Raw genomic sequence first — 12755 nt, 5'->3', positions numbered from 1 at the left:
AAAGGTAGAGGGAGGGAGAGAAGATAACAAAAGGTAGAGGGAGGGAGAGAAGATAACAAAAGGTAGAGGGAGGGAGAGAAGATAACAAAAGGTAGAGGGAGGGAGAGAAGATAACAAAAGGTAGAGAGAGGGAGAGAAGATAACAAATGGTAGAGGGAGAGAGAGAAGATAACAAAAGGCAGAGGGAAAGAGAGAAGATAACAAAAGGTAGAGGGAGGGAGAGAAGATAACAAAAGGTAGAGGGAGGGAGAGAAGTAGAAGATAACAAAAGGTAGAGGGAGGGAGAGAAGATAACAAAAGGTAGAGGGAGGGAGAGAAGATAACAAAAGGTAGAGGGAGGGAGAGAAGATAACAAAAGGTAGAGGGAGGGAGAGAAGATAACAAANGGCCAATTTTAGGGCCTTCAGGCAGTTTCTACTTCGCCTAAGGCTGCTCCTCGGTATCTCAACACCCTCTACTCGCGCCGCTGTAAGAGATCTCACGGTCTTGTGCTTTCTCCACTGCATTGCCACAGCAATGATCACCTCTTGACCCGTTTCCCTGTAACTTCCATCCGCGGGCTGTGCCTGAGTTGGTCTATGTAATCGGCGTGGCTATCAGTTAATGTTCGGCCGTGTTTTATCAACTTTATGAAACCATATCGCCGAGCCAACCAATTGAGACTTTCCTTCCATGCCGGTCCTTCTATATCGGACTCAGAGATTTGCGTCTTTCGTCTTCCTTACGCGAGGCTTACGCTTTCGCCTACGTTTTCTTATTCCCTGGTTCGTGAGACCATTTTTCACGAAATGCGGCCCACCCTTTTCTTCTCCACAGTTGTCACTTCTTCCATATTCGTCCCTTGGCCACATTAACAGGCCAGCAGGCTCTTCGTTTCTTTCACGCAATAGCCATTCAGTTGTCTCAGCCACTGCTCTGTTCAATAATTCCTCTGGGCTTTCTCAAATCTCCACCTCAGCCATAGAGATCTCTGTTAGGTTTGCGTCGCGTTTCTCAATTTCAACCTCCGGCGATTTGTATTCCTAGGCTGCTTCTTTGGTATCCACAACTCTACCTTCAGCCATAGAGGATCTACTGTAGGTTCTTTGGCTGCTTCTCAATCTTCCCCCTCTGTCAGCAGTTTCTACGTCACTAGGCTGCGTCCTGCTCTCAACTCGCCACCTCAGCTGCCTAGAATCCTTCCAGTAGGTTCTTCCGGCTTTTCAATTAGAGCCTCAGCAGTTTGCTTACTTTACTTGGATGTTCTTGGTTTCTCAAACTCTACTCAGCGTGTAGAGATCTCAGTTAGCTTGTTCGCCTGCGTTCTAATTTCGACCACTGCGATTTGTACTTCAGCTGCAGGCGGCTCTGCGTTTTTCAACACTTCTACCTTTCAGCAGTTAGAGATCCTCTGTATGGTTACTGCTTGGTTTTCAATTTCATTCGTTCAGCAGTTTTCTACGCGTCACTAGTCTGCTCTTGCGCTCTCAAACTCCAGCCTCAGCTGGTAGATGATCTCGAGAAGGCTTCTTCCGGCTTTTCAATTAGCAGCTCTCAGCAGTTTCTACTCGCTTAGGCTTGTTCTGGGTGATCTCAACCTCTACCTCAGCTGTTAGAGATCTCGGTAGTTCTGCTGGATTCTCAAGTTTCAATCTCAGCAGTTTCTACGTACTAGGCTGCTCGTCTGCTCCTCAAACTCACCTCACCTATAGAGTTCTCCGATAGGTTGTTTCCGGATTTCTCAATTTCAACCTCAGCCAGTTTCTGCTTTCGCCGTAGGCGTGTTCTGGGTTTTCTCAAACTCTACTGCAGCGGTAGAGATATAGATAGCTGTTTCTTCCGGTCCTTTCAATTAGAGCCCTCAGCAGTTCGTAGCTTCGCTAGCGCTAGTTCGGCTGGATCTCAACCTTCTACCTCAGCTGCTAGCAGCATCTCAGTAGACGTGCAGGGTTTTTGCTGGTTTCTCAATTTCAAACCTCGCAGCCTTCTTACTTCCACTTCGGCTGGGCCTGGTTATCTAAACTCTACCTTTGGCTAGCATATCTAGGCTGACTCTTTGTGCTTTTCTCATGCATTCTTCAGCAATGATCCACCTCTTTGAGTTCTGTACTTCATCTGATGGTCTAATATCAGTAATGTCGCGTGTTTTATCAACTTCATGGGAAACCATATCGCCAACAACAATTGAGACTTCTCCTTCCATGCCGTCTTCTTCGTCAGGATGCGTCTTTCGTCTTTCTACCGCGAGGCTTACGTTTTCGCCTACGTTTTCTTTCCCTGGTTCGTGGCCCATTTTCAGCATGGTCAACTTCTTCCTCAGTTGTCACTTCTTCCATATCGTCTGGCACATCTAACAAGGCAGCAGGCTCTTCCGTTTCTTCACGAATAGATTCAGTTGTCTCAGCCACTGTCTGTTCATCTAATTTCTCTGGTTTCTCAAACTCTACCTCAGCCATAGATTCTGCTGGTTTCTCAATTTCAACCTCAGCAGTTTCTACTTCACTAGGCTGCTCTGGTATCTCAAACTCTACCTCAGCCGTAGAGATCTCAGTAGGTTCTGCTGGTTTCTCAAGTTTCAACCTTTGCGATTTCTACCTCTCACTAGGCGCCCCTGGTATCTCACCACAGCTGTTGATTATCTCAGTATGTTTCTTCCAGTTTCTCAATCTCAACCCAAGCAGTTGCTACTTGACTAGGCTGCCCTGGTATCTCAACACAGTGTTGATATCTCAGTATGTTCTTCCAGTTTCTCAATCTCAACCCAAGCAGTTGCTACTTGACTAGGCTGGCTTCTGGTTATCTCAAGCTCTACCTACAGCCGAGAGATCTCAGTAGTGTTTGTGCTTGTTTCTCATTTCAACCTCAGCGAGTATTTCTACAATCGGCTACGTCTCGTTCGGCCTATCTCAACCTCTACCTCCAGCTGTAGAGATCTCGGTAGGGTTCTGGCTGTTTCCTCATTCAACCTCGGCGATTTTTATTTCACTAGGCTGCCTCTGCGTGATCTCAAACTCTACTCAGCGGCTTGACGACTCTGTAGGTTCTGCTGGTTTCTCATTCAATCTTCAACAGTTCTACGTCACTAGACTGCTCCTTGCTCCTCAAACCACACTCAGCGTGTAGAGATCTCAGTAGGTTCTCGGCGGCTTTTGCATTCAGAGCCTCAGCAGTTTTCTACTTCACTTGGATGTTCTTGGTCTCTCTCAACCCTACCTCAGCTGCTAGAGATCTCAGTAGGTTCCTGCTGTTTCTCATTTCAAACCTCGGCGATTTGGTATTTCACCTAGGCTGCTCTGTGCGATCTTCAACAACTCTACCTCAGCCGTAGAGATGCTCTGTCAGGTTCTCGCTGTTTCTCATTTCAATCTCAGCGTTTCTACCGTCACTAGTGCTGCCTCTGCTCCTCAAACTCCAGCCTCAGCTGTGAGATCTCAGTAGGTTCTTTCGCGGCTTTTCAATTAGCAGCCTCAGCAGTTTCTACTTCCACTTGGATGTTCTGGTTTCTCAAACTCTACCTTCAGCTGTAGAGATCTCAGTAGGTTTTCTGCGTGGTTTCTTCAATTTCTACCTCGGGCGATTTGGTATTTCACTAGGCTTGCCTCTGGTATCTCAAACTCTACCTCAGCCGTAGACGATTTCTGATAGGGTCTGCTTGGTTTCTTGCAATTTCCACATTTCAGAACAACAGTTTCTACGTCACCTCAGCGGCCTCTTTTTTTCTTGCACCTCCTCAAACCTCCACCTCAGCTTTAGAGATCTCAGTAGGTCTTCGCCCTTTTCAATTAGAGCCTCAGCGTTTCTACATCGCTAGGCTGTTCTGTATCATTCACCTCTGTACCTCAGCTGTAGCGATCTCGGTAGGTTTCTGTGGTTTCTCAATTTCAACCTCGGCGATTTGTACTTTCACTAGGCTGCTCTGGTATCTCAAACTCACCTCCAGCCGTGAGATCTCTGTAGGTTGTTCGCTGGTTTTTCTCAATTTCAATTTCAGCAGTTTCTACGTCACTAGGCTGCTCTTGCTCCTCAAACTTCACCCCTCAGCTGTAGAGATCTCAGTAGGTTCTTCCGGCTTTTCAATTAGAGCCTCAGCAGTTTCTTTACTTCACTTGGATGTTCTGGTTTCTCAAACTCTACCTCAGCTGTAGAGATCTCCAGTAGGTTCTCTGCCTGGTCTCAATTTTCACCTCGGCGATTTGTATTTCACTAGGCTGCTCTGGTATCTCAAAACTCTACCTCAGCCGTAGAGATCTTCGCTAGGTTCTGCTGGTTTCTCAATTTCAATCTCAGCGGTTTCTACGTCACTAGGCTGCTCTTGCTCCTCAAACTCCACCTCAGCCGTAGAGATCTCAGTAGGCTCCTCCGGCTTTTCAATTAGGGACTCAGCAGTTTCTACTTCGCTAGGCTGTCCTGGTATCTCAAACTCTACCTCGGCTGTAGAGATCTCAGCGGACTCTTGTGCTTTCTCATGCATTGCCACAGCAATGATCACCTCTTGAGTTTCCTGTACTTCATCTGATGGCTCTACATCATCAGTAATGTCGCGTGTCTTTATCAACTTCATGGCCGAAGAGCCAGTTCGCCACAAGCCAAGTTGCAGACTTCTCCTCTCCATTGCGTCTTCTTACGTCAGGATGCGTCTTTATCGCTCTCTCTACCGCGGCAGGCTTACGTTTTCGCCTACGTTTTGCTTTTCCCTGGGGTTCGGAGCCGATTTCAGGAATGGGCCAACTTCTTCGCTCTGGTTGTCTTCTTCCATATCGTCTGCAACTGCCTAACACGGAGGCAGCTCCTGTCCGCTTTCTTTCACGAATAGATTCAGTTCGTCTCAGCCACGTCTGTTCATCTAATTCCTTGCGTTCTCAACTCTACCTCCAGCCATAGACGATCCTCTGGTAGGTTTTGGCTGTGTTTCCTCAATTTCACCTCAGCAGTTTCTATTCTCGACTTTACGCTGCTCCTGGTATCTCGCAAACTCTCATCCTCAGCCGTATGCAGATCTCTGTGGAGGTTCTGCGCTCGGTTTCTCAATTCATCACTCGGCCGGTTCTCGTATTTCACTAGGGCTGCTCTGCCGGTATCTTCAAACTCTACCTCCAGCCGTAGAGATCTTGATGTGTCTGCTCGGATTTCTTCAAATTTCAACTCTCCAGCAGTTTCATACGTCACTAGGCTGCTCTGTGCCTTCCTCAACTCGCACCTCAGCCTGTAGATGATCATCAGGTAGGTTCTTCCGGCTTTTCAATTAGAGCCTCAGCAGTTTTCTACATCGCTAGGCTGTTCTGGTATCTCCAACATTCTACCTACTTCTGTCTAGAGAGTCTGCGGTGTAGGTTCTGCTGGTTTCTCAATTTCAACCTCGGCGATTTGTATTTCACTAGGCTGCTCTGGTATCTCAAACTCTACCTCAGCCGTAGAGATCTCTGTAGGTTCTGCTGGTTTCTCAATTTCAATTTCAGCAGTTTCTACGTCACTAGGCTGCTCTTGCTCCTCAAACTCCACCTCAGCTGTAGAGATCTCAGTAGGTTCTTCCGGCTTTTCAATTAGAGCCTCAGCAGTTTCTACTTCACTTGGATGTTCTGGTTTCTCAAACTCTACCTCAGCTGTAGAGATCTCAGTAGGTTCTGCTGGTTTCTCAATTTCAACCTCAGCAGTTTCTACTTCACTAGGCTGCTCTTGCTCCTCAAACTCCACCTCAGCTGTAGAGATCTCAGTAGGTTCTTCCGGCTTTTCAATTAGAGCCTCAGCAGTTTCTACTTCCCTAGGCTGTTCTGGTACCTCAACCTCTACCTCGGCTGTAGATATCTCTGTAGGTTCTGATGGTTTCTCAAGTTCAACCTCGGCGATTTGTACTTCACTAGGCTGCCCTGGTATCTCAACGTCTACTTCAGCTGTTGATATCTCAGTAGGTTCTTCCGGTTTCTCAATCTCAACCCAAGCAGTTGCTACTTGACTAGGCTGCTCTGGTTTCTCAAACTCTACCTCAACCGTAGAGATCTCAGTAGGTTCTTCTGGTTTTTCAATTAGAGCCTCAGCAGTTTCTACTTCACTAGGCTGCTCTGGTTTCTCAAACTCTACCTCAGCCGTAGAGATCTTAGTAGGCTCTTCCGGCTTTTCCATTAGAGCCTCAGCAGTTTCTACTTCGCTAGGCTGTTCTGGTATCTCAACCTCTACCTCAGCCGTAGTGATCTCAGTAGGTTCTTCTGGTTTCTCAATTTCAACCTCGGCGATTTGTACTTCATTAGGCTGCCCTGGTATCTCAACCTCTACCTCAGCTGTAGATATCTCAGTAGGTTCTTCTGGTTTCTCAATTTCAATCTCAGCGATTTGTACTTCACTAGGCTGCCCTGGTATCTCAACCTCAACCTCAGCTGTAGAGATCTCAGTAGGTTCTTCCGGTTTTTCAATTTCAACCTCTGCAGTTGCTACTTCACTAGGCTGCTCTGGTTTCTCAAACTCTACCTCAGCCGTAGATATCTCAGTAGGTTCTTCCGCCTTTTCAATTTGAGCCTCAGCAGTTTCTACTTCACTTGGATGTTCCCGTATCTCAACCTCTACCTCAGTCGTAGAGATCTCAGTAGGTTCTGCTGGTTTCTCAATTAAAACCTTAGCAGTTTCTACTTCACTCGGCTGGCCTGGTATCTCAAACTCTACATCGGCTGTAGATATGTCTGTAGGTTCTGCTGGTTTCTCAATTTCAACCTCGGTGATTTGTACTTCACTAGGCTGCCCTGGTATCTCAACCTCTACCTCAGCTGTTGATATCTTAGTAGGTACTTCCGGTTTCTCAATCTCAACCCAAGCAGTTGCTACTTGACTAGGCTGCTCTGGTTTCTCAAACTCTACCTCAACCGTAGATATCTCAGTAGGTTCTTCCGGTTTTTCAATTTCAACCTCTGCAGTTTCTACATCGCTAGGCTGTTCTGGTATCTCAACCTCTACCTCAGCTGTAGAGATTTCAGTTGGTTCTTCTGGTTTCTTAATTTCAACCTCAGCGATTTCTACTTCACTAGGCTGCTCTGGTGTCTGCACCTCAGTAAGCGGTTCAGCCATTTCTAACTCGACATCAGCTGTATTCATTTCTTCATGTAGATCTAGCTTATGAAATTGTACATGCGTCACATCATCTGCCTCTGCCTCCTCAACTGTCTCTAATTTAACAATAGTGTCAACATGGTGTTGTGTAAGCATAGATGAAACTGTTGTAGATGGAGTCATTAGTTGAGAAAGATCTGCATCCCCGATAGACTAGAAAGAAAGAGTGACAGACAAAATAAATTAAAAGTAAAAGGTTAGCAAACAAAATAACACGTCGATATAGGCTACCTCTAAAAATTGAACCTTTAAACGTTAAGGAATGAATAACATAATGTTAAATAGTCAAATATAGAGAATAACCAGCACTGAAACAACCAAGAGAAATTCAACAGCAATGTCAATGAAAAACCAAAGATACCAAGATGGTTAAATATAAAATAATTGGTCTGCAATTTAATTATTACTCATGCATAACTACAAGGCAAGTTAGGATAAGTATAGTTAGCCACATGATTAAATAAAGAGCAAACTACAGACATGCATGGGGAGATCAATGTAAGAAATTATTCACGATGTCCTTGATATTAATTCATAATCGTTTGGTAGTATAGGTGTTGGTACTATTTCATTCAAATAGCATTCGGGTAATGCGCCTCTGATCACAGGTACATTCCACAGTCAATCATAGCCAACGGTGGCGGATATATTTTCCACTGAATACGTGGCCTAATTCCAGCTGTTGCTACGCCTCCATTGACATGTCCGTGACTCGTGGTCAATGTTCCATCTACGCTTAGTTATGCTGTGCAGGGTAATATACTACGGCCTAATTACGCAAATCTCTCTGGCGTTAGTATTGCTATAGCATTATTACGGCGGCAGGATGTCGTAGGGTGACGAGATTTAGTACAGGTTGGTATAATGCCATAAACATAGCTCTGGTTTGATAGATGCCTATTACGATTGCAATGTTATGTGCTTACCTATCCCGGATACACACGCACTATAATATAGGTACATGCCTCCACACATTTCTGCACGCATTATTTCATTCATACTGGATTAGCCTCTCTTTAGCAGTTACATTGCCTGTTAATGGTAACACTAACGGCTACATTATTGGGATTGGGAGTAAACACACTAGCGGAAAAACAGAAATTTAAATAAGGCACAACATTGACAAAGTACGGACTGTTAACAAATTTTGATTGATGGCATAATGAATTTCTGCAAAATGGCTTACCGTCTCTGTTGTTTCAGTGATCCTCGTTGTTACCTGTACCGCACTACTGATCTGTAAAACAGGAAGAGAGTAAACCGTTAGTTCAGCGCATAGAATAGTGTTAGATTATCGATACATGTACAAGCACACAGGCAGACACATGCATAAGCACACCCACACACCCGCACACACCTACATAATATAATTACTCACTAATATTGAGAGGCACCTTGATTTTCCAGTTCACATAGCTCATTTTGCATACGGAACTCGGTAATAATTGTGAAATTTATCTCTTAAAAGCTTAAGCTTAAAGCCGCACAATGCGCATCCAAACGCTAATTTCTTCAGTACTAGACTAGCAAATACTTCGTGTCATGCATAATCATACTACCTTATGGCAAAATAAACTCTAGTTCCTCCCATTTCACTGCGCGTTGTCTTATAAAAGGTATTTTGAAAATACCTCCGATGTTGTTGACAGTTCCCCAATCTCCAAGCAACCGTGCAGCGGTGCCGCGGTACAGCGGTACGGGCGCAGCAAAGATAAAAACATGTGACGTCACGTCACCACTTCGATGTTATGTTGTTTGAAACAATTTAGCGTTGGCGCCTGATTACCTGATTTCGCACCTCTTTCTTGTTGGGAACGCGCAGTCAAATGGGAGGAACTAGAGTTTATTTTGCCATAAGGTAGTATGATTATGCATGACACGAAGTATTTGCTAGTCTAGTACTGAAGAAATTAGCGTTTAGATGCGCATTGTGCTACTTTAAGAAATTAAGCTTTTCATTATTCACCATAATTCGCATCATTACGGAAAAACGGCAAATTAATAATTGCACAGATCCTGGTAGCCAATGAATGTAGGAACCATGCTTAGGCAATGTGGCTGTCGCGTGTGTAAAAGCTGTTTTCAGTTTGTATAACTGTACCTGCTTTCTATTAAAATGCACTTTTTTTACACAACCATATAGCCCACACCAGCTCGGATGTGCGCACACTCATATGGCTAATTGGCTATTAACATAAAATATTACTCACGGGTTGTTCTATTGCTTCTCATTGTTCTCTTATTTTTCAAATCAATAAAATCGCAAAGCATACCATTTCTGTCTTGGGTAGAAATTCTGCGTCGCTATCTGGTTTCGTTTCCTGCTCCTGTGACACCGTGTCATCGCCCTAAAGGATATATCAGCACATTATTGTCTTATTCATAATAACCTCGTATACGTGATGGCAACAATAATGACTGGTTACTCGTTTGAGATGATTATCTGAGAATTCTCAAAATAATTACTGAATTTAAAACTTAAATATCTCCAAAATATCTTGAATTTCTGAAAAAAACGTAGCACGTTGTCCCGAATGATACTGAATATATTACTGAGCATAACGTACACCAGGCTATAGCCGTAATCCATATAATCACACGTATGACACTGTGCTTAGATGTCTACTGTTCATCGGCAAATGGGTTATAAATGCCGTTTTAAATATCTAAACGAGTTAAACAAAGTTGTAGCTAGTTGTTTGCCAGTGATGATAAAATAAGTAAAAACAGACTGCAAGATGGTGGTTACGAGGCTGAAATGATAGCGGTGCATACTTCTTTGTCTAGATTCGGCTCCGTTATGACGGCCCACTTGATTTCCCCGGCGCCTTCCCTTTCAGAAGCCACAGTAGGTTCTGTAGGTTGACGATCAAGTGTAACCTCCGTTCGCCTCTCTTCCATTTTCAACATATCCACTGACTTATTAACATCAAAAAGCACATTTGCTCCCTTCTCTTCTAGTTCAGCAGTTAAGTCAGTGACGTCTTCAACACGAGTCGTGATAACCGTTTTAGTCAATTTCGTCACAGATGTCAGTGTACCAGATTCGTCTTCCGTCTCATGACTATCAACAATTAATGTTGATTGGTGTGGTTCTGTTGCTGTAGCTATAATTTCATTCGATGAAATGTTATCTGGTTCCACCTCTATGGATTCTATAGTCCGTGTAGTTGCCACGGTTGTTATGAGAGTTGTAGTAGTTGTTTCAGTACTATCTTCTGCTTCATGTGAAGTAACCTCGGTTGCATAGTCAGTTTCCCTTGACACATCAGCTAAAGGCAGGCCTAAGCCCAGATTTTGCTCAAATGTTTCATGTTTGACTGTTACGTCACTGGTTTTTTCGAGCTCATGTCTAATAGCAGCCACATCAGCTTCTTGCAAACGTGAATCCGTTTGAATATATTCCGTCATTACATCAACACCCTGTTCATAACAACTAACACCTTGAGCAGCAGGGCAACTATCAGTAACATCAACTGTTTCTCTACTTATGAGAGTCTTTGTGATTTTTGTGACACTCGTTGTACCAGAGTTTTCCAGTTCTTCAGCAACTATCTCAACAATTGAAACAGGCCCCGATGTTTGGGGATATTCTGTATCTTGTTGCAAAGTGTTTTCTGGGCCCGATATATCGGTTTCCAAACTTTCAGTCCGTGTTGTTGTTGTTGTTGTTAAGGTTGTGGTTATTGTCTCAATGCTATCGTCTGATTCCCGGTAAAGGATTTCAACGCATACATCTTCGTTTCTTGTTGTATCAATATGCTGTTCTGGTTTCTCGTCCACTTCAGCTGTTGATGGTTCGGTAGGCATGTCTGGTTTCACTTCTATCGCATCTGCTAAGGTTTCACGCGACTCTTTGTGTCTCTCTACTATGGCAGACATTGTAACCTCTATTGTATCATTTGGTCTCTCCAGCTCTACATCTAGTATGGGTATCTTAGTGGACTCTGGTGGGTTCTCTTCTAGTTCTGCTGGTGTAACTTCTGGAGGCTCACATTGTTTCACTTCTGCATCAGGAGCGGGGATATCAGCTGCTTTAATGGGTCGTTCCTCTATCAGAATTTTATCATCAGAAGCTGGGGGCTCAGTGGTATCAACTGGTTTCTCTCCTTTCACAGTTGTTGGCCACTCTGAGGGCAGGTCTGTCACCGCTACTTCTTCCTCGGTGGTTGTATGCTCAATGAGCTTTATTGGCTTATCTTCTCCTACGTCAGCTGCCAGCATTTCACTACTCTCTGTCGGTTTCATTTCCTCCTCATAATCTAGCAGCTCAGTGGGTTCTTCTTGCGTTTCTACTTCCACCTCAGCTATTAGCCGCTCAGTAGGCGCTTCTGTTTTCTCTTCTGGTGTCTCTACTTCCACCTCAGCTATTAGCAGCTCAGTATGCTCTTCTGTTTTCTCTTCTGGCGTCTCTACTTCCACCTCAGCTATTAGTAGCTCAGTATGCTCTTCTGTTTTCTCTTCTGGCGTCTCTACTTCCACTTCAGCTAATAGCAGCTCAGAAGGCTCTTCTGTTTTCTCTTCTGGCGACTCTACTTCCACCTCAGCTATTAGCAGCTCAGAAGGCTCTTCTGTTTTCTCTTCTGGCGTCTCTACTTCCACCTCAGCTATTACCAGCTCAGAAGGCTCTTCTATTTTCTCTTCTGGCGTCTCTACTTCCACCTCAGCTATTACGAGCTCAGCAGGCTCTTCTGGTTTCTCTGCTGACGTCTCTACTTCCACCTCAGCTATTACCAGCTCAGAAGGCTCTTCTGTTTTCTTTTCTGACGTCTCTACTTCCACCTCAGCTATTACCAGCTCAGAAGGCTCTTCTGTTTTCTCTTCTGGCATCTCTACTTCCACCTCAGCTATTAGTAGCTCAGAAGGCTCTTCTGTTTTCTCTTCTGGCCTTTCTACTTCCACCTCAGCTATTCGCAGCTCGGTAGTCTCGTCAACCCTCTCTAAAAATCCCATAGGATACAGAATTTCAGTCGCTGTTTCATATGCCTGATCATCACCCAATCCCCAATCCTCATAAATCTCAGGTATAACCTCATCTCTATAGAGAGCTACGAATTGGTCTTCAGGTTCTGTTCTCATTTCTGTCACCACTGCATGTTTATCCAAACCAAACTCAGCATTGGGTATAGCAACCATTTGGGGATCTATAGTTGACAAATCTATCTCAGCGGCCGCTCCATGTGCAAGGTCTTCTGGTGTCTCTACTTCTTTCGCAGTTGTTGCCCTGTCAATGGAGACGTCTGATTTCTCTAGCTCTTCTTCTGCCTTTGTCAATTCAGTTTGATTCTTCACCGCAGCCATCAGTAAGTCAGAGGGCTCTTCTTGCTTATCTTCTCCCACTTCAGTTGGCAGCACTTCACTACTCTCTGTTGGTTTAATTTCTTCTTCATAAGCTAGCAGCTCAGTAGGCTCTTCTGGTTTCTCCTCTGGCGTCTCTACTTCCACCTCAGCTACAAGCTCAGTAGGCGCTTCTGTTTTCTCTTCTGACGTCTCTACTTCCACCTCAGCTATTAGCAGCTCAGAAGGCTCTTCTATTTTCTCTTCTGGCGTCTCTACTTCCACCTCAGCTATTAGCAGCTCAGAAGGCTCTTCTATTTTCTCTTCTGGCGTCTCTACTTCCACCTCAGCTATTAGCAGCTCAGAAGGCTCTTCTGACGTCTCTACTTCCACCTCAGCTATTAGTA

At 44.5% G+C, this 12755-nt stretch overlaps 1 protein-coding gene and 1 long non-coding RNA gene across 2 annotated transcripts in view; both read right to left on the bottom strand.

The window, feature by feature from the left end:
* Positions 1–12755, bottom strand: part of LOC106809657 (titin-like) — a 75458-nt gene that overhangs the window by 23060 nt on the left and 39643 nt on the right. The window contains exons 29-33 of the mRNA XM_014812821.1: positions 9847–12752; positions 9345–9419; positions 8258–8308; positions 6967–7224; positions 5310–5622 (exon numbers count right to left, since the gene is read on the bottom strand). Coding sequence (XP_014668307.1) covers positions 5310–5622; positions 6967–7224; positions 8258–8308; positions 9345–9419; positions 9847–12752 — 3603 coding nt within the window. The remainder of the gene's footprint in view (positions 1–5309; positions 5623–6966; positions 7225–8257; positions 8309–9344; positions 9420–9846; positions 12753–12755) is intronic.
* Positions 2258–2771, bottom strand: LOC106809659. Its single transcript, XR_001393894.1, has 2 exons — positions 2668–2771; positions 2258–2574 (listed from the first exon to the last, which is right to left on the bottom strand). It is a non-coding gene; the product is annotated as an uncharacterized LOC106809659 (long non-coding RNA).

This window comes from Priapulus caudatus, unplaced genomic scaffold, assembly GCF_000485595.1.
Source record: "Priapulus caudatus unplaced genomic scaffold, Priapulus_caudatus-5.0.1 Scaffold373, whole genome shotgun sequence".
Taxonomy (NCBI): Eukaryota; Metazoa; Priapulida; class Priapulimorpha; order Priapulimorphida; family Priapulidae; genus Priapulus; species Priapulus caudatus.
This window is presented reverse-complemented; position numbering and strand designations above follow the sequence as displayed.